Source organism: Amblyraja radiata, chromosome 22, assembly GCF_010909765.2.
Source record: "Amblyraja radiata isolate CabotCenter1 chromosome 22, sAmbRad1.1.pri, whole genome shotgun sequence".
Classification (NCBI taxonomy): Eukaryota; Metazoa; Chordata; class Chondrichthyes; order Rajiformes; family Rajidae; genus Amblyraja; species Amblyraja radiata.
Genome location: NC_045977.1, coordinates 23,714,266 through 23,736,730, shown reverse-complemented (window position 1 = coordinate 23,736,730; position 22,465 = coordinate 23,714,266). Strand labels below are relative to the sequence as shown.

The 22,465-nt window shown below is 43.3% G+C and overlaps 1 protein-coding gene across 3 annotated transcripts in view; it reads left to right on the top strand.

Moving 5' to 3' along the window:
* Positions 1-134: 134 nt before the first annotated feature.
* Positions 135-22,465, top strand: part of dnaaf8 (dynein axonemal assembly factor 8) — a 54,342-nt gene continuing 32,011 nt past the window's right edge. For 2 of the 3 annotated variants that reach the window (XM_033040713.1, XM_033040712.1), the window contains exons 1-7: positions 135-212; positions 3,355-3,559; positions 5,359-5,469; positions 10,804-11,424; positions 12,589-12,715; positions 13,369-13,555; positions 20,051-20,221. In XM_033040713.1, the coding sequence (XP_032896604.1) occupies positions 3,392-3,559; positions 5,359-5,469; positions 10,804-11,424; positions 12,589-12,715; positions 13,369-13,555; positions 20,051-20,221 (1,385 nt within the window). In that variant the 5' untranslated portion in view covers positions 135-212; positions 3,355-3,391. The remainder of the gene's footprint in view (positions 213-3,354; positions 3,560-5,358; positions 5,470-10,803; positions 11,425-12,588; positions 12,716-13,368; positions 13,556-20,050; positions 20,222-22,465) is intronic. The other variant, XM_033040714.1, reaches the window with a different exon arrangement.

Genomic DNA, 22,465 nt, shown 5'->3' with positions numbered 1-22,465 from the left:
CCAGCTTTGTGTGTCTAACTTCGGAGCTTGCCGGCTGGAGGACCAGGGCGCCCTCCGTGGAGGCCATGAGCTCTTTCTCGACAAGAGTGTCCCTCAAAACAGGCGGGCACGTGACCGGCCGTTGGCGTCCCGTTGTCAAGGCAACGGGTCCCAGTGACAGCCGCCATCTTATACCGGGTGATTTCAAACCGTCGGCAGAGATGTGGATGGAGGTGAGGCGTCGGGCAGCTGGGCGCCCAGCAACAGTCCTTCCTCTCCGGGGGAGGGAGGCACGGGACAGGGAAATGAGGAACGGGACAGGGAAATGAGGAACGGGACAGGGAAGGAGGAACGGGACAGGGAAGGAGGAACGGGACAGGGAAGGAGGAATGGGACAGGGAAGGAGCAATGGAATAGATACAGGGGAAGGGGATGGCGAGTGGGAGTGGGCGGCGGCTTTGATGAGGGAAAGGGGCAAGAGAGTGGGAGTGGGGAGGAAGAGGGGCAATTCGGGAATTAGTAAGCAAGAGGCAAGGGATGAAATTGTAAGATGAAGTGGGATCTAAGGTAGCAATGTTACAAAATTTTGATATTTAAAAAATCAAGCCTGCAATTTATCCCATCAGATAAAGCATAAAAAGAAGTTTAATTTGACACAGAATTCACTTTCATATCCTCAGTATTAAAAAAGTTATGACCATTTTCATACTCGGAAATTAGCATCTTGTTCCCTATTGCTTTTCCATGGACTTAACACAAAAGCTGTGATCGAGGACAGTCAAAAGCCCATAACTTTCTTAAAAATCAAGAGAACTGAATGAAATGTTCAGTTATTATAGATTGAAGCATTCTGAAACAAATATAAAACATCTTACTTGGATGACCTGAAATTAAAGCATATAATTAGTTAATTACCTAATTGTAGTTAATTACAAAATTGACCGTTGGGACGGAAATAGTAATAAACACCCAGACTGCCTTGAAAATTCAAAAATGTGATATTCTCAAGATCAGAACTTCAATATTATTGTATTATATGCTGTAAGTCCATAGCAGATAGGTAAATAAATTACAATTTCTAGCAATAGACCAAGTCTTTATGGAGAAGATCAGTTGCTAGCTGGTACATTGGCATATCATAATCAGTAGCATCATCATACTCCTCAGATTGTAACCTGTGTAACCTCTGTACACCTTGGTTTTCCTCAACTTATCAATTTTGGCATTGTAAACTACAAGTTTTTGCTCTTCAAACCACGCTTGACATGCCTTTCTGCCCACTACTTTCCCCATTAAGAATGTCCTGTAGATTCCATTTCTTAAGAAAATGATATATTTTTTTAATAGCCTAAGTATCCAAATAACAAACTAATCCTATTCACACAAGAATTCACAATATAACATGATTTTTAAATCTCACTGTCATGAATTTATATGCCAGATGGAAGGAATTTAATGTTTAATTCCCATAAATTAATCTAGAAACATCCACTCAATATAATTTAAATTATTATTTTTTTGCACAATACATGGGACTAAAACTGATATTTAGTATAAAAATATTGACTATGGGTAGACAATAACACAAAATATAGACGATTTAGATACTCTTATGACATGATTGTCCAAAAAAAAAGAGCATTTAAATCATCTTGCGAGTTTTCTGGAACGCGATCGATTGGAACGTTGTATTTGCAGTGAATTTGAACCCCATATCGGCAGGAAAAACACTGCCGGTTCGTATGGGGCCCAAATCACATTTTCGCATCGAAAAATTTGATTAAAGCCATCCCAAGAAACAAGATTATATGTAAAATAAACGACTTACATTTTGTTTTGTCCCGTTCATGCGATCTGTCACGTTGTAGGCTTTAAGGGCGTTAGAAGTCGCTTTTTATTTTAATGTAATTATTAAATTGTCTCGCAATTTAAAAAAAAATCGGGAACGGAAGTCGGATCGATTTTTCTTCAGCAGCTGGCAGCCCAGGGAAGTCCGCCTCCAATAAGCAGTAGAAAACAACATTTTAATCTGGCCCCACCCCTCAAAGGCGCCAAAGTCGCGCACACGGCCAGTGGCAGAACTGCAGCGCCGCTGAAGGTAAGTTTTGTAACATCGCTATCTAAGGGGGAGTTAAAGAGGCATAAGGAGGAACAAAGAGGAGGAGTGGAATAAGAAGGCGGAAGGGTCAAGGGGAAAGGGAAGGAATGAGGGAGGAGTCAAGCTGGGGAATAAGAGGGAGAATGAGAGAAAACATAGAAAAATAGGTGCAGGAGTAGGTCATTCGGCCCTTCGAGCCAGCACCCCGTTCCTGCTTTTTCCCCATTTCCCTTGATTCCTTTAGCCCTATGAGCTAAATCTAACTCCCTCTTGAAAAGAGGCAGGAAAGGGAAAGACATGGGACAAGAGGAAAATAAGGAGCAAGAGATGAGATATTAACAATGCTGTTTTTTAATCGTTAAATTAAAAACTTTTCTGCTTCACATTAGCACTTGTAAAGTATCATTTGATGGACCAGGAATACTGCTAAAGCAGTGGTAAATAAACTTCCAAATAACAGGTACAGGACACAGTTCAAAACTGGACTTTTTATTTTGTTCCATTCCAACAGGGAAGGAGGTTATCATGTATGGTGTTTACATGATGTGTCATCTGATCACATTACTTATTTCCCATACAAATACATGACTGGATTGACATTTAGTATCAGAAGAGGAGAATTTATTGTACTTGGAGGGTTGGAAGTCCATTTGGAAATTTCTTTTGCACAGATCTCTGAATACTAGTTGTTGAATTTAATTGAGACTGTGATCGCTAGGTTTCAGATTGCCATGGAAATCTAGGGATTTTCCAATCCATCAGAAAAGTAGATTTGAAGGACCTCAAGATCTTAAAGAACAACAAAACTGATTGGAAGGGCCTAGCGGCATGCTCTTGCTTCTATTGTAGGTTCACTATAAAAGAAGTGGAACTCCAGAAATCACTTGTCTAGATTTAATGTCAATGGGAATTTTCTAAACTGAGAGTAGTAGGTTTTAAATATCCATGGTAATGGAGCAAAGGTAGATGAATACAATTTAAATTTAGACCAGTCATGGATGAATTAAGTTGAACAAGCTTCCTCCGTCCCCCTATCCTACCACAAAATACACTTTATTGTCCTCCACAGAGGCTGCCTGACCCACTGACTTACCGCAATGGTTTTTAACTTTTTTTCTCTCTTCGGTTTGACAACTTTTTTTCCTTTTGAACTAGCTCCAGGATCAAAAGAACATTGATCATGTGGGAAGATCTTTCTTTTACTCATGGATTCATGCTACTGAATCCTCTGAACATATTCAATAATTAACAAACCAGTAAATTGCATCTGCTTTCAGATACTTGCTACGTGAAGAGGCAGAGCCCTAAATAGATATGACTTCAAATGATAATCGGAAACCAGCCGTTGATGAAAGCCGCGGTGAACTGCGGAGAACTAATGACTGCGTAACAACTGCACATTATGGTTACAAATCATACTGGGATATGATATTTGCACATGTTAAAGATGAACTGCCCTCCCTGGACTCAGACTTTTCATCAGTAAGTCTTAGCGTTGGAATCCTAAAGATAAAAATATATATATTAAATATAAAAGGACATTTCCTGAGCTGAACTGATGGTGAGATGATTTCTTATTTCCTGATATGCCCTGGCAGTAAGAATGGCAGCTCACTAGGGGAAGAAAAGTTTAGATCTTACCAAAGGATAATGAATATTCCCACTTACTACAGCACAAGAAAAGCCCACTAGGTGAAGCTCACTAGGGGAAGGAAAGTTTAGTTCTTACCAAAGGATAATGCCTATTTCAACTTAGTATTTTAACAATTTTAACTAATCCCATCTATATGGACAGGGTCTATCCACATCTCTCCATTCCTTGCCTGTTCATGTGCCTATCTAAATTCTATTGTATCTACTTCCACCACCTTCCCTGGCAGTACATTCCAGGCACCTATTGTTCTGTGTCAAAAAAGTTTCCATCTCCTTTAAGCTTTCCTCCTCTCACCTTAAAGCTATACCCTCTAATCCTTGCCATTTCCACTTTGGGGAAAAGGTTCTGACTTTCTATCCTATCTATGCCTCTCACAATTTTATACATTTCATCAGGTGTTCATAACCTTTGAAACTCCACAAAAATCAATCCAAGTTTGTCTGACCTCTTTATGTTCATTAGTCATAGGAGCAGAATCAGGCCATTTGGCCAATTGAGTCTACTCTGCCATTCAATCGTGGCTGATCTATCTTTACCTCTCAAACCCATTATCCTGTCTTCACCCTGTAACGTTTGACACCCTTGCTAATCAAGAATTTGTAGTTAATGCCCTCTAAGAGTTCTTCTGCATCCTATCCAAAGCATCTACATCCCGTAATGCAACCAGAAATGCAAGATTCATTTCAGGCTATGAACAAGATCTCAGAGCAGGCAAAATAAGTCTGACTATATTGGGTGTAGGGTATTTGCAGTGAACCTTCCCACCTGCTGGACAGTGTTAGGGAGAACAATATAGATACCATGATAATAATCATCATGGGAGAAAAGGAACAGCTGATGTTTTGGGTTGGAACCCTTCTTCAGACCCATAACGTCACTGTTCCTTTTCTCCAGATGCTGCCTGACCCGCTGAGGCCCCAGTATTTTGTGTCCATCTGCAGTTCCTTCCTACACCAATAAGCATCAAATCATCCTTCCTAATTGGCTCATGTGAGTGAATGAATTAATGATACTTTATTGTCACATGTTCACAGAGCACCGAGGTACTAGGGAAATGCTTTGTGTGCATACAACCCGGGCAGTACACAAGTGTTGCCACGTATCTGGCGCCAACAGTTACAAAGTACTGAACTGTCCTACATACTGCCTGCCGCTGCCCTCCTTTCCTATGTAAGCAAATAGCAAGGCGATGCAAATTAACATCTATCCACAGAGACAAACAGTGGTGCAGCAGTAGAGCTGCTACCTTACAGCGCCAGACACCCAGGTTCGATCCTGAGTATGGGTACTGTCTTTGTCGGCGTTTGTACGTTCTCCCTGTGATCGTGTGGGTTTTCTCCAGTAGTTTTAGTTTCTCACACTCCAAAAACGTACAAGTTTGTAGCTTAATTGGCTTCTGTTAATTGCAAATTGCCCCTTGTGGGCCAAAGAACCTGTTTCCACATTGCATCTCTAAAGTCTATGTGTATAGACAGGATGGCCCGATAAATGGTTCTGTCAAGATTGGCATTGTTCTACTAGAAACTGGCCCTTCAGCACAAATTAGGTCCACATATCCAGGTAGCGCAGTGGCCTGATTCAGCTCTTCTCCACTCTGTTCTGAGATTTCATGTTCTGTTTTGTACAGTCAAGCTCAGAAGACGGTGAAGTTGCTATTTTCCAGCGAGGAACAACTGGGCTGATTTCATGCCTGCCAGAGGATCTGAAGGACATATCCCTTGAAGACCCCGTCCTTGAGGTAAAGATCCAATCGTTAATACAAATCCCACTGCCTTGACACCTCTGTGGGGCTGCACTCTATTAGACAATAGACAATAGGTGCAGGACTAGGCCATTTGGCCCTTCGAGCCAGCACTGCCATTCAATGTGATCATGGCTGATCATCCCAAATCAGTACCCCGTTCCTGCCTTCTCCCCATATCCCCTGACTCTGCTAACTTTAAGAACCCTATCTAGCTCTCTCTTGAAAGTATCCAGATAACCTGCCTCCACCGCCCTCAGAGGCAGAGAATTCCACAGACTCACCACTCTCTGTGAGAAAAAGTGTTTCCTAGTCTCCGTTCTAAATGGCTTACTCCTTATTCTTAAACTGTGGCCCTTGGTTCTGGACTCCCCTAACATCAGGAACATGTTTCCTGCCTCCAGCGTGTCCAAACCCTTGACAATCTTATATGTTTCAATAAGATTCCCTCTCATCCTTCTAAACTCAATTCTATTCAATATCTGCACACTATTCTGTTTTATACAGGAGTCAATTTTAATTGCAGTCAATGCTTCAGCTTTGACCCACACCAGCTGCTTCCATTGTGGGACAAACTCTGCTCAAGTCTGTTACAGAACATCTGTTTTACAGCTTGCCACAGCGCTAGGAATGCTTTTTTGCATCTGGAATGCAAGGCTGAAGTTTGCAGCGGCAGTGGGAGTGCACTGAAGTACGCATGATGGAGGTGGTGTCTTGTGGGGTGGGTGCTGTCCATGGCAGTAAAACAGGCAACATCCTTGACACTAGGAAATCAAATGCACCATACACCACCAAGTGCTTACTTAGGCTACCATACGTCACCTTCACCACAGTGCTCTAGACTATATGTCCTCAGATAACTGATTCCTCTCACGTTCCCTCGTTTTCTCTCTTGTCTCCCTCTCTCTGTCTCCCTCTCTCTGTCTCCCTCTCTCATTTCGAAGGGGCCGCACTCTGCTCAGCTCTGCAGCCAAAGGTTAGTTAGTGTTGATCAGGTGAACAGAGTTGGCCACATCCTGTTCATCACCACATTAGAGCTGCTGATTGTTATCCCTTTGCTTGACAATTTTGCAATAAATCAACTCCACCCCTTGCTAAAGAAATGTACAATATCATTGGTGTAAATTACATCAGTGGACAGCATACAAATCTGGGATAAACTGAACCGCTCAGGCTTAAATATAAAAAAAGTATGAATCTGTTAATCGGGCAAGTTCACGACTTTGGTGATGTGACAACAACAGATTTACTATAAAATTGGACGTTATTTCGATAAATGCTCCATAATTATTGTAATTGATTTTTAAAAAGATATTACACAGTAGAATAGTATAATAAAGTTTACAGTGTACCCAGTGAGTTTCAAGGGACTACAGGAAACAAAACCAGGTTATTCTCTGGGGAATGCCGAAAACAGTAACTTTGCAAGTTTCAAGAGAATTTAGGAACTGCGACCCTAGTGTGTTTGTGGGCGAGTGGAAAGCAATACCCACTGAGTCAGTGCCAAGCCAGTGAGATTTTCATGCAATCAGATTGTGGATTACCAGAGTTTTACTCTACTCTCTATTCCATAAGGTGGAAGGCAGGACAAGAAACAAAATGCAGGCTGTTCTGAATAAAAGGGTACCATTTTTGGAATTATGAAATTGAATACAGAAAAATTTGAGGTGTTTTGGGAAGTCTAACATGGGCAGAACCTGCACAGTGAATGGTAGGGCTCTGGGTTATGTTGTAGACCAGAGGGATCTAGGAGTGCAGGTGCATAGTTCCCTGACGGTGGTTAAAAAGGCATTTGGCACATTGGCCTTCATCAGAGTATTGAGTATAGAAGTTGGGAGGTCATGTTGCAGTTCTATAAGATGTTGGTGAGGCCACATTTAATGTATTGTGTTCAGTTCTGGGCACCGTGTTATGGGAAAGATGTTGTCAAGCTGGAAAGGGTACAGAGAAAATTAACGAGGATGTGGCCAGGATTAGAGGGTGTGAGCTATAGGGAGAGTTTGAATAGGCTGGGACTCTATTCCTTGGAGCGTAGGAGGATGAGGGGTGATCTTATAGAGGTGTATAAGATCATGAGAGGAATAGATCGGGTAGATGTACAGAGTCTCTTGCCCAGAGTAAGTGAATTGAGGACCAGAGGACATAGGTTTAAGGTGAAAGGGAAAAGATTTAAAAATAGATATTTAACAGGAATCTGAGGGGTAACTTTTTCACACAAACTGTGCTGGGTGTATGGAACAAGCTGTCAGAGGAGATAGTTGAGGCAGGATCTATCCCAACATTTAAGAAGCAGTTAGACAGACACATAAATAGGACAGCTTTGGAAGGATATGGACCAAATGCTGGCAGGTGAGACTCGTGTAGCTGGGACATGTTGGCCGGTGTGGGCCAGTTGAGGCGAAGGGTCTGTTTTCCCACACTGTATCACTCTATAACTCTACGAGTAACATCTTGGATAGGAAATGTTGAGAGGGATATGGGCCAAATGCAGAGATATGGGTCTATCTTAGAAGGGGCTTCTTGGTTGACATGGACGAGTTGGTCTGAATACTCATGTTGTCGACCTCCCCGTGGTGAGTCCTGTCAACTGACCTCATTCAGGCGAACGAAAACAAGCAGAGACAGCAGCAGCGCCAATCCAGAGCTTGTGCCCTTTTTAGGGCGGGCATCTACGGATATCGAACCGGATGGCATCACCCTGCTGCAGACTTCTGCTGCCTCAAATGCAAGAAGAAGAAGAAGAAGCCTGTATCCATGCTGTATGACTCTATCTTGAATTTATCTAGGATAGAAATGTCATGGTTTGCTTCTTGGTGAGACTTTGTTGCATGGGAATCCATGCTAAAGAATTCTGATTGCCTTGTTGTAACTCTAACTCTGACCTGCTTTCCATCTTATCAATACTTAGAGCACGGAAATAGGCACTTCGGCCCAACTTGTCCATGCCGACCAAGATGCCCGCACTAAGCTTGTCTCATTTACCCCCTTTTAGCCCATATCCCTCTAAATCTTTCCTATCCATGTATCTGTCCAAATGTTATTATACAGTGCCCTCCATAATGTTTTGGACAAAGACCCATCATTTATTTATTTGCCTCTGTACTCCACAATTTGAGATTTGTAATAGTAAAAAAATCACATGTGGTTAAAGTGTACAATGTCAGATTTTAATAAAGGCCATTTTTATACATTTTGGTTTCACCATGTAGAAATGACAGCAGTGTTTATACATAGTCCCCCCATTTCAGTGCACCATAATGTTTGGGACACAGCAATGTCATGTAAATGAAAGTAGTCATGTTTAGTATTTTGTTGCATATCCTTTGCATGCAATGACTGCTTGAATTCTGCGATTCATGGACATCACCAGTTGCTGGGTGTCTTCTCTGGTGATACTCAGCCAGGCCTGTTTTGAAGCCATCTTTAGCTTATGCTTCTTTTGGGGGCTAGTCCCCTTCAGTTTTCTCTTCAGCATTTAAAAGGCATGCTCTATTGGGTTCAGATCGGGTAATAGACTTGGCCACTCAAGAATTGACCATATTTTAGCTTTGAAAAACTCCTTTGGTGTTTTAACAGTGTGTTTGGGATCATTGTCTTGCTGTAGAATGAACCACCGGCCAATGAGTTTTGAAGCATTTGTTTAAACTCGAGCAGATAGGATGTGTCTATATACATCAGAATTTTACTATCATCAGCAGTTGTATCATCAATGAAGATAAGTGAGCCAGTACCTTCAGCAGCCATACATGCACAGGCCATGACACCCCCACCACTGTGTTTCACAGATGAGGCGGTATGCTTTGGATCTTGGGCAGTTCCTTCTCTCCTCCATACTTTGCTCTTGCCATCACTCTGGTATAAGTTAATCTTCATCTCATCTGTCCGCAAGACCGTTTTCCAGAACTGTGGTTGCTCTTTTAAGTTCTTCTTTGCAAACTGTAACCTGGCCACAAAAAGCCATCCTATTTTTGTGGCTAACCAGTTGTTTGCATCTTGCAGTGCAGCGTCTGTATTTCTGTTCATGAAGTCTTCTGCGGACAGTGGTCATTGACAAATCCATACCTGACTCCTGAAGAGTGTTTCTGATCTGTCGGACAGGTGTTTGGGGATTTTTCTTCATTATAGAGAATTCTTCTGTCATTGTCGTGGTTTAGATGACTCAAATTAAAGATATAAATGACACAGACAAGGAGAATTCTTCAAGAAGACGAGAGGCCTTTAATGTGCACAAATCTGGGCCTGGAACACTCGGAGATAGCACAGCTTTGCCATTCTCCAAAATGCTCACTGAACTATCCTTTCACGCAGTATTTTATTGCAATTTCAGTTCTTATCTTTGGCTGCTTAGTGCGTATGTTTTTACAAACTTTAACCTTGTACTGTCCTTTTTTCTTTTCTTTTCAATTTCTAAGTTATCATAAAGTTCTAGTCTAAAGCAAAATATAAACTAAGCAAATAACATGTTTTTGCGCCTTGACTTCTGAGCACACAAAAAATAGCTGACAGCTGCGAGCTTTACTGTTTTTAAGCATATTGGTTATATTTAAGAAGTAACGTGTTTCTTCTATATACATTCTATATAACTTCCATATCATCAGCTGTGAAGATCTTCCTTGGCTTGTCCCTTTGTGATTAGTAAGTTCACCAGTGATCTCTTTCGTCTTAATGATGTTCCAAACAGTTGACTTTGGTAAGCCTAAGGTTTGGCTGATGTCTCTAACAGTTTTATTTTTGTTTCTCAGTCTCATAATGACTTATTTGACTTTCATTGGCACAACTTTGGTCCTCATTTTGATAAACAGCAATAAAAGTTTCCAAAGGTGATGGAAAGACTAGGTGCTGAGAGCTCGCATAACTGCATTAAGGAGGCAATTAAACACACCTGAGCAATTACAAATACCTGTGAAACCACGTTTCCTAAACACTATGGTGCCCTGAAATGGGGGGGAACTATGTATAAACACAGCTGTAATTTCTACATGGTGAAATGAAAATAAATGACGGGTCTTTGTCCCAAACCTTATGGAGGGCACTGTATCTGCCTCAACTATTTCCTCTGGAAGCTCATTCCATATACCCACTCAGGTTCCTATTGAATCTTACCCCTCTCAACTCAAACCTGTGACCTCTTGTTCTTGATTCTCTTAGCCTGGGTAAAAAACTAATTCACCTGGTGTATTCACCCTTTCTATTCTCCTCATGATTTTGTATACCTCTATAAGATCAGCCCTCAGTCACACACCAATTTTTTTAATATTTTCCTCTGCCTCACATTCCTAGTCTTCTAGTTACATAAACATTGTGGTGAAAATGATTTCTGAATATCCGCAGGAGATGCTGGAATCTGCAAGGTTACCACTAGAGGCTTGGTCAACAGAGAACAACGGCAGGAACACTGATCATCATGAGGACTTTTGGGGTGAGACCACCTGGCACTTGAAAAAATCCAGTGGCATCAATAAACACGCTGAGGGCAAACCTGGTTCCTTTAGTGATGACAACCCCACTGATTCAACATCCTCAGTAGGGTTTATCATGGATCAGAGCTCACTGCCATCAGAAACAGTGTCCAAGCCTGATACAAAGGAGCACCTTACAGTCTTGAGGAACAATGGTGGAGGAGACCCACATTCTTCCCAAAGGCAAAAGGTTATCAGCAGCAAGGAAGAGAAAAGCCTGAAGTGCCGAGCCAGTGGAGATGGGAATTCGGATTGCTGGTGTCTCCCAGCTAAAGCCATAACTGAACTTTCTGAATTAACAACCACAAAGGACTTTGTGAAAAATGTCTCAGAAAGCACCTCACAAAGTATCCTGGGCACGGAATCACCTCCTGACCAGCAGCAAATGAACTATAGTCAAAATCAAGAACAGAAACAAATATCAAAGGAAAAGCTAAGCAGAGGGGAACCAACTGGATGTTACGCTCATAAGCCACCTATTCTTTCTTTAGAGGTGAGCTGATAAATATTCCCCTCCTTTTGTCAAAGCTGCCTGTGTTTTCTAAAGATGTTTCAGAGAGGCAGAGTAACAGAGTTAGAATATCAATCAGTTACATCTTATGACTTGGACCAATTGACACTCAGAAGGACTGAAGGTTTCAGCTAATAAATATGAATATTTGGTACTCTTTCCACTCGGGGCAAGAACTTAACCAGACACAAACGAGGACAAGTGACAGATCAGATAAACTAAATTACCCAAAGAATATTCTCTCTAAGGTATCTGTTGACTCAGATATTTTAGAACGGCAGAGAAGAAAGTGCAGGAACTTTAGTCAGGCCGCATTTGGAGTATTGTGTGCAGTTCTAGTCGTCCCATTACAGAGTGGATGGTGGAGGCTTTGGAAAGGGTGCAGGAGGGATTTACCAAGATATTGCCTGGATTAGAGGGTATTAGCTAAAAGCAGAGGTTGGACAAACTTGGATTGTTTCTGCTGGAGCGTCAGGTTCTGGTAGACAGTCTGAACCTTTTCCGCAGGGTGGAAGAAATGTCAAAGACTAGAGGGCATAGCTTTAAGGTGAGAGGGGCAAAGTTTAAAGGAGATGTGCGGGACAAGTTTTTATACAGCGTGTGCAGGGTGCCTGGAATACGCTGCTAGGGGTGGTGGTTGGGACAGATATGATAGTGGTATAAGAGGCTTTTGGCTAGGCACATGGATATGCGGGGCATGGAGGAATATGAATCACGTACAGGCAGTGGAGATTAGTTTAACTTGGCATCATGTTTGACACAGACACTGCGGGCCGAGGGCCTGTTTCCATGCTGCACTGTTCCATGCTTTATGTAACTTCTGGTCCCTTACTTGACTGAACACAATAAGTTAGACTTTTAGGTTTCCATGCAGGTGTGCCACTAACTGACAGCATTGCTAGATGAGAGACCTGAATGTTCGACCTGACTGGCAGTCGCATGATCTCCCGTCCTCTTCCGGCTGTGGGCGAAGGTGAAACTTTCTGCTCCAGTCCAGGCTCCATTATCTTTTTCACAAGACAGGACAAGAGTTAGTCTTCATAAGGTGTACGTTACGTTGTATTTGCTCAACAAATGCTTTCACCAAATTTTAAATATCAGTTAATGTTCAGACCCAACAAGCTGACTTGCCATCACTGTTTATAGAGTTTAGAGGAAGTGGACTTGGATGAAATTCTCCGCAGCCTGCAGCAAGTGGAGGTCCACAGCAGTGATGTGAAAGACCACGGCCCTCGTCTGGAGCATCTTGTCAACAGTTCTTCGTCTGGTTCAGGTAAACAGGGATCACATTTGCATTGACTTAGTTACATTTGCTCTCTCCTCTCTGACAATTGGTTCACTGACAGCATTGATGTCAGGGTAACAATCACCACAGATTCTATGAGCCAAGATTAATCTTCTATCTAGAGTTGGAAAGAAGGTGAGAAATCTGCCTGATATTGATTGTGTGTGCCCTTATCACCAGTGTCATTTCCTGGAGAAATATGAAAGGTCAACTGCTACATGTTAGTAAATTGTGTCCAAGAACAATAGAAGTGAACCATTTTCAAAGGTATTGTTCTCTCTGATGGGTTAGCCCCGGGTATGATGTGGGCATTTCTCAAAAGATTCTGCTGCTTAATAGCATTACTGACAACCCCTTTCATCACTTGTCAATGCTTGAAAGTAGACTAGTTTGGTAGTTAGTCAGATTGGAGCAGTCGTGCTTTTGTGACAGACATGGGAACTCCCCATATTGTTGGGGGATATACAGGATCAACTTGGTTCAGTTTGGCCACCTCTGGAACATGTTTCCAGCGCTGCAGTGGGATGTCCTGTGGTTCCACTTTATTTGATCGTCATACAAGTGCTATGATGTCAGAGAAAATAGGCAAAGTGAAATCGGCTCGTACACGGGTGAGTATTCTTTCTTTCCTTGCTGTGCAGTGCATTCTCGTGTAAACAGTGAGAAGAACCTGATGGAACAGCTCGCCTTGTTGTGTACTAAGCAGTCGGGAGAAGTTGCCACATCAAATAACCGAGCATCAACGTGTACTGGAGAACACCAGTCCAAAAGGGAGTCGCGGACCAGGTCTGAGGGAACCACAACCAATGGTCTAAACAAAGTTCTCAGGTAAATAAATAGTTAAATTCAATCAAAGTATATATTTTTGGAGATTGTGCTTCTAATTTGACTTTAGAGAATAGGAATAAGTAATAAAATACCTGGCAACTGTTAAGCTCTTCTGATCGAAATTTTGGAAGGGAATTAGTTGCTTTTGTTTAATGGTGGCCACATCTCATTCAGTGATTAAGTTATGGAACTAAAGAAAAGTTATGTACTGCTCTTTATAATTTTTAGGATATCTCAAAGCACCTGTCAACTCAGTGGATTTGTAGGTAAACCAGGATTGGTACACAGGTATTTCTCCCAAGCAGCGATGAGGGCAGCCCAGTGTCGCAGCAGGTGGAGGGTTCAATGCAGTCCTGTCTGTTTGGAGACTGCACTTTCTCTGTCACTGGGCTTCCTGTGGATGCTCCAGTTTCCTCCCATATCCCAAACAGTTGCAGGTTGGTAGATTAACTGGTCATTGTTGATTCCCACCAATAGACAGAGTTGATTTGGATAAGCTTTTCCCACAGAGTAGGGAAGATTCAAACAAGAGGACATGACTTGAGAATTAAGGGACAGAAGTTTAGGGGTAACATGAGGGAGAACTTCTTTACTCAGAGAGTGGTAGCTGTGTGGAATGAGCTTCCAGTGGAGGTGGTGGAGGCAGGTTCGATTTTATCATTTAAAAATAAATTGGATAGTTATATGGACGGGAAAGAAATGGAGGGTTATGGTCTGAGTGCAGGTAGATGGGACTAGGGGAGAATAAGTGTTCGGCACGGACTAGAAGGGCCGAGATGGCCTGTTTCCGTGCTGTAATAGTAAGATTAAACGAGAACTTACCAGTTTGAAGTTTGATCTTGATTTTATGAGGAGTTACGATGAGCGATTACGTGAAGAAGGGCCGTCCGTCTGCGTGCGCGTCAATCTTCAAAGCAGCGGTGTTAAATCACAGATAAAAAGAAGACCTGAGAATAGTAAGATTGAAGAAACTAGAACTTCCATGTGACCTTGATAGTATGAGGGTGGGAGCGGTGGGCACGTAATCGCTCATCGTAACTCCTCATAAAATCAAGATCAAACTTCAAACTGGTAAGTTCTCGTTTAATCTTACTATTTTACTTCGGAGTCACGTGAGTGACTACGTGAAGATTTCAAAGCTCTGTAATTTTACGCCGGTTACGAATCTAGGCGTCACACACTGAATGGATTGACCATGGATGCGTGTAATCATTAAAGCATTCAGACATTACGTAGTTAAGTAAGGACACTGATGCTTTAAATGAAAGAAAAGTTTTTAAAAACTAGTTTCCCCTCCCAACCTTGGGGTTAAACTATGGGACAGAACTTAAAATGGTACGTGCAAACACCCCCAGTCCGGTAATAGGTTTGTTATAAAACCGGTGGACCGTTATTTCATTCGTCCATCCTGCAGCCACTAGGATGTTGTCAAGAGGCACGTCCATTGCTCTTGCTGCCGACGTAGATGCAGCCCTGGTGGAGTGAGATTTAACCATATGAACGTTCACTCTGTTACCGCCATTACCCCCTTTGACCATCTGCAGATGGTTTGTGTTGACACCTTCTGGTCTGTTCTGAGCCTCTGTGGTTCTCCGTAACTCTCAGATAGTGGTGTTAGTATGTTACCACACACACAACCGTAGGTCCTCTGGATATGCCAAGAACTGGATCTCCATCCCTGGCATTCCTGGCCTGCTATGTTTATATCAGGTTCCTGATTACGAATGTTATGTTGTTCATATTGGTGGTCATGTGGTCCAACTGTAGCTTTTGCAGTGTCTGGACTCTTTGTCAGCATACCACCTTCAGGGTTAGTTATAGGCGGTCCCCACTGTCAAAGTAGGGTTAGTACCACGCTCACATCCCATGTCCATGTACCTTGGTCTTAGAGGTATTAGATTGTAAATTATCTTCATGAATTTTGTTGTAAAGGGGTGCGTTCCTATCTACCTGTGTCCTGCTTGCAGCATCAGATAGGAGGAAAGTGCGCCTCTGGCACTATTGATTGCACTATAACTTTGTTTATAGTTATAGTACAGAGTTGATAGGAAACTCCAAGACATCTGTTATCCGAACTGTGTTGTATTTGTTCGGACAGTCCTATGCCTTGAAATGGCCTCCTCAGAATCTGCAGACCAACAAGTTAATACGTTCGTGTAGTGGATGATTACGCCCTGTAACTGGGTTCACTAGGAGGTCCCTGCTCTTGGGTACAGCCATAACTGGCTGGACTATAGTTCCCAAAATTTTTGGGGACCAGGCTTGAGTAGGCCAATCTGGCACTACTAATATGCCTGTGGCTTAGTCTTGCTTGATTTTGGTCAAGCATCGGTTTGTGAGACAATTTTGCGGAAAGCATGCATAAACAATCCTCCCCAATTGAGGGAGAAAGCATCCACTGCCTTTGTTCCTGGATCCTGCTTGCAGGACACATATCTGGGTAACTGATGGTTTAGTCTAGATGCAAATAGATCAAATCTGGTATGCCAAATCGTGTAGTTATTTTGTTAAATACTGCCTGATTCAACATCCATTCTGTGTTGTTATTAAACATCCGTGATCCAGCATCTGTCAACGTATTATATCTACCTCGTAGATTTCCCAAATATTCCTCTTGATACACCAGTGCCAAATGAGGTTCGACAATCTATCGTAAGATACAGATTTTACACCACCCTTGTTAGTGGATATGTGCCACCGCAGTGGTGTTATCAATCTGAATTTGAACAAGCACCGGTTGCATATTGCTACAGAACCCCTTGAGTCCAAATTGTGCCCCGAACAATTCTGGGTAATTGATTCCATGTGTTGGGGAATTACAGACTCCTGCTCATTCCATCTGCCCCCACAGCTCTAGACTGTGTTAGTGGCCCCCCATCCTTAGCCGCTAGAATAGGTCTGAAGAACCCTTGATGGCTTTCAAGCAAATTTACTTTGAGCTTTCTCACGTTCGTTATCCACCGTAGTTATTCAACAAAGGCCTCTGCTGGCAATCCATAGTTTTGCCAATTTTGCCTGCATGGAATCTGAGTGTTCGTTCCTTTGCTCGCTGTAATTCTGGTAATGCAAAGGCCCATACGTACTGCTGGAAATGCGGCTACTATTTGCCAATTACACTCGCTGTTTACCTGATAGATGGCTAGTATTTGACTATCAGGTCATAGCAGGCTTGATTAATATAGTCGTTTGCCCCTAGGCAAAGTCACCATCTAGGTAATCAATTACCCTTGTAGGTGTCAATTTTGATTTAACTGGATGGATGAGGTAACCAATTCTATCAAACAGGGTTTTGGTTTGCTTTGACTGATGCTTCTGCCAATTCTTGGTGCCTCCAATATGAAATTGTCCAAATATGCCATTACTATGTGGTTCTGAGACCTTTGTAGACCCAGAATTGGTTTCCGTAGTTTTGTCAATAGTCTAGGAGCTGATGTCAACCCATTTGGCAGATCAATACCATCCAGTTAAACTTCAAATATCTCCTGTTCTTAGTGAATAGACACCGAATAGTATGCATCTTTGAGGTCGATGCATGCCATGTGACCATTTTATAGGAAGCTCCTATAAAACAGTAGTTAGACCGTAACAAAATTACTGTTTCTAAAAGTCTATACTGCACAAATGAGTTAAACCTGGATGAAGTGACATCCTCCATCTGTCACATGTCCTGAATGGCAATCCTGCCCAAAATTACTGGGCTTGCCTCGAAGACAATTCCAGTCCGAGTTCCAAGTCTGCTTGGAACCTGTGTATGTTGTGCAGTAAAATTATCACGTTATTATCTGTTTATGTTTGTTTTTTTGTTTTTTTTAAAAACCAGTTCTGAAATTTAATGTTATTGTCATTTTGAACAAGAACACAAGAGTAAATTACCAACATGTAACTGCTCCACAACCCCTTGTTTCAGTAAACCCAGACCCACCTACCTCCATGGCTAACGGTGGTCTTGTGGTAAGCCCAAAGGCCCCTGATGCGGATTCCTTTTCTCTCCTTGATTGGGAGTAGGACTGGTAAGGAGTGTGGATTCCATGTTTCTCCCGACCTCTGCTTGGGTCTGGTCTGAAAACCTCATCATACTGAGCCTGCCTTGTAGGACAATTCTGGCCATTATTTTGAGTCTGCCTTGAAAGACGACTCTGATCATATTTCCGTGCCCAGCTTTCAAGCTACCACCGGATTCAGTGAACCGCTTACCCCCTATGGAGGTGTGGGGTGTGTTGTCGCCGATGCGGATATTCTGCCAACTGCTGGCTCTTGAGGCCATATGCATGCTTCAGTATGTTCATACTTTAAATTCGAGATCAGTTACCTACTGATCATTCACACTCCCCTCCACTGAGAGAGGTTCGTAGGCAGCCCTGAAAACAGGTGCTGCCGCAGGCCCCTGAGGATACCTGTGCTGACATGGCCCTTCCAGTGGACCTAAATGAGATTCTAGCTTTGGTCAGACTGAAATGGACCATGAATGCTCCTCTCCTCAGAGCAGGAGACATTTGTGCAGCCCTGAAAACAGGTGCTGCTGCCTGCGGGTTCTCCATAATACCCGGGCTGTCAAGAGCTAGATTCCATCCAGGAAAGCACCCAGTGGAACCTGGATGATTGCAGAAGCACTTATTTTCTGTTTGTTTGTATGGAAGCTTATTATTCCTTTTATGTAAAGCATTTTGATGTTGACTTAAACAGTGCAATATAAGTAAAACTTACTTACTTACTTCCTTTCTTCTGCTTGTCCCTGGGAAGGTTCCCCCCCCCCTCTTCTTTGTACTCTGATTCAGAGTGGTTTCTTCCACATGTGCGAGGCTCCCGGCACCGGCACTGCTGTAGGCCGTGCTGATACTGCTCCCTCCTTTGGAGCAGATCACTGTTGGAGCAACTTCTCCATATGTTGCTCCATGTGGGAGAAGTCGTCCTCAGACGCTCTCCGTTGAGGGAGGGTATCCCTCTTCCCTGGACTCATCTGAGTCAACGGGTTCGTTTAGACTTGCGGGTGGTATTACGTCCCGCAGGTCAACCACGGAGCTCCTGCTCCTGCGCAAAGTCTCCTGCCGATTCTGCTGTCGGCGCTAATGTCGGGAAGCGAGGCTCCCGGCACCGGCACTGCTGTAGGCCGTGCTGATACTGCTCCCTCCCTTGGAGCAGATCATTGTTGGAGCAACTTCTCCATGAGTTGCTCCATATGGGAGAAGTCGTCCTCAGACGCTCTCCGTTGAGGGATGGTATCCCTCTTCCCCGGACTCATCTGAGTCAACGGGTTCGTTTAGACTTGCGGGTGGTATTACGCCCCGCAGGACAACCATGGAGCTCCTGCTCCCGTGCAAAGTCTCCTGCCGATTCTGCTGTCGGCGCTAATGTCGGGAACAAGACCGTCGCCCGCTATTTGGAAAGCTGCGGTCTTCGGCAGCCGACATCCCCGCGGGCCGTCTCCTCGACATCTGGGCTCTGAAAAAAACTTCAAGCCCGAAAAAACGCATGTAAGTGATTCAACTTTCCTTACCTGCTCATCCCGACGGCCTGGGAGGACTCAGTGCCTGCCAGTCCGTCGTGCGTGTTGCGTTCAGACGTAATGACGCGCACGCAGACGGACGGCCCTTCTTCACGTAGTCACTCACGTGACTCCGAATTAAAATTGTTATATGGTTATATGTGCAGTTGAGTGATTGATTCCAGAATTAACTGGAAGGTTGAGGGCAATGTAGGGTTAGGGGTGACCCTACCTTGTTTTACTTTTTTACCATGAAAAAGCCCCAGCTTTACCAGTCACTCCTTACAACTGAAGCTCCCAGTCCCGGTAGTTTTCTTGTTAATCTTTACTGCATCCCTTGACATCCTCGACCAGACTGCACACAATACTCCAAGCGTGATCTCACCAACTTCTTGTACAATTGTAACATGACATCCCAACTTCTATACTCAACGCCCTGACCACTGAAGGCAAGCATGCTAAATGCCTTTTTCACCATCTTGTCTACCTGTGTTGTGACTTTCAGTGAAGTAGGTACTTGCTCCCTTCAGTTTTGCTGTTTTACAACACTCCACAGGACCCTGCCATTTACTGTGTGAGTCCTGCCCTGATTAACTTACCAAATGGAACATTCTGCACGTTTATTTAAATGCCATCTGCTATTCCCTGGACCACTATTCTAATATTCCACCAACTTTACCCTCAAATGACATCGTCAAACGTCCTAACCATGCCAACTACATTCTTATTTAAATCAATAATAGAGATAGTGAACAACAGGAGACGCAGCACCGATCCCTGTGGCACTCCCCTGGTCTCCAATCTGAAAACCAAACCTCCACCCTTTACTCCGACCAAGCCAATTTCGTATGTAAAGTTGTATGCGAGAAATGTAAGTTTTGTCTCAGTTGAGTGAGCACTAAGTTAATTATCCTAGATCAGCCACATAGGCAGTGTATTGATTATCACATTGTTGCTTTTGGTTCAATAAAAGCATTGTTGGCCACTTTTGTTTCCTCATTTCATGTTGCTAGTCCTGAAGCAAGTTCACATTCGCTGGAGGTGGAACGAATGCTGCCAATGAAACAGGCCCATGAACCAAAGACAGTTTTCATTGACCTTCGGAGCAGGGAGCAAGAAAGAACCTCCCCAGAGACAAGCTACATAAATGGCAAAATGAGGCTTGCATGTCTGCAGGATGAAAGGTAATGGACGGACATCCTTGTTGATGTGCTCTAATCATGGTTCCAACTATTCAGTCACTCCCAAGTAACAGGTTTGCTACATTGGTTTCTGCTATAGAAAGATTTGTGTGAAGATGGGCTGTGCACTCTGGTTTCAAGACACTTGGAGGAAGATTTGACTTCTGAACATACAATGCAGTTGGAGTGGTTGTCAGATAGAGCAATAGAGTCATACAGCACAGAAACAGGTCCTTCAGCGCAACTTGTCCATGCCAACCAAGATGCCCTATCCAAGCTGTGCCTGGCCCACATCCCTATAAACCTTTCCTATCCAAGTACCTGTACAAATATCTTCAATATCAGATGACAGGGCTGTAATGGTAATTTGATGTGATGGATGTCAAGAGTCAAGAGAGTCAAGAGTGTTTTATTGTCATATGTTCCGGATGGGACAATGAAATTCTTACTTGCTGCAGCACAACAGAATATGCGACTATGTAAACATAGTACATATCAGGGGAAGAGAAAAAAAAGAAAAAGTTCAATAAATAACAAATATAGTGCAAATAACAAATAATAATATAGTATTTTGCCGTTCAGAGTATATTCGTTGTTGTATTTAATAGTCTGATGGCTGTAGGGAAGAAGCTGTTCCTGAACCAGGACTTTACAGTTTTCAGGCTCCTGTACCTTCTTCCTGATGGCAATGGTGAGATGAGTGTGTGGCCAGGATGGTCCATGATGATTTTGGCTGCCTTTTTGAAGCAGCGACTACGATAGATTCCTTCGACAGTGGTGAGGTCAAAGCCGGTGATGGACTGGGCAATGTTCACAACTTTTTGTAGTCTTTTTCGCTCCTGGATGATCAAGTTGCCGAACCAGGCTACGATGCAACCAATCAGAATGCTCTCTACCATGCACCTGTAGACGTTTAGGAGAATCCTCTTCGACATGCCGAATCTCCGTAATCTTCTCAGGAAGTAGAGTCGCTGATGCGCCTTCTTTATAATTGCATCAGTGTGCTGGGTCCAGGAAAGATATTCGGAAATATGCACGCCCAGGAGTTTGAAGTTATTGACCCTCTCCACCATCGTCCCATTGATATGAACAGCATTGTGGGTCCTCATTCTTCCCCAACCAAGTCCACAATCAGTTCCTTGGTCTTACTGATGTTGAGAGCCAGGTTGTTGCGCTGGCACCATTTGGTCAGTCGGTCGATCTCACTTCTATATTCTGACTCGTCCCTATCTGTGATTTGTCCAACCACAGTGGTGTCATCGACGAACTTGATGATGCAGTTCGAACTATGACCGGCTACGCAGTCATGGATATAAAGCAGGGGGCTGAGCACGCAGCCTTGAGGTGCTCCCGTACTAATTGTTACTGAGGATGAAGTGGTTCCTCCAATTCGAACAAACTGTGGTCTGTGGATGAGGAAGTCGAGGATTCAATTGCACAGGGATGCACAGAGGCCCAGTTCCGAGAGCTTGGTAACCAGGTTGGAAGGGATGATGGTATTAAACGCCGAGCTGTAGTCTATAAACAACAGCCTGACGTAGGTGTTTTATTGTCCAAGTGGTCCAGTGCAGAGTGGAGACCCAGTGAAATTGCATCCTCCGTTGACCTGTTGTGGCGGTATGCGAACTGTAGTTGGTCGAGGTTCTTGTCAAGGTAGCAGTTGATGTGCACCATAACCACCCCCTCAAAGCACTTCATCACCACAGACGTTAGTGCCACTGGTCGATAGTCATTGAGGCACATCACCTTACTCTTCTTGGGCACTGGTATAATTGATGCCCTCTTAAAGCAGGTGGGAACCTCAGACCTCAGAAGTGAGAGGTTGAAAATGTCTGCAAAAACTTCCGCCAGTTGGTCTGCACAAGTATTGTTCTCAATGTGATTCAGTGGCATGGATAAACCTATCTTTATCCATAATTTCACTTTATCCATAATTTACTTTATTGCTTAATACTAGTTATTCTAGGTTCAGAACTTCCAAAGTGGAATTCCAAAGGTAGGTTCACAGTATCCTCATAATCGCTGAGTTTTGCCTCCACTAGGATTGCTAATTGAACAGTTGAATGTTGTGTCAAGCCAAACAAACGTGGCCAAACTCCAGTCATCACTCCATCCTCCACGGGTAACTTCAGGAACTGTGAGGTACCCGTGTTAGATCAGGATCGTGTGGGGTTTGTTGGGGTCATGAGCTCTGGTCACTGTCCCTGCATCTTTACTCAATCCCCACGCCGCTGCCAGGAATGTTCA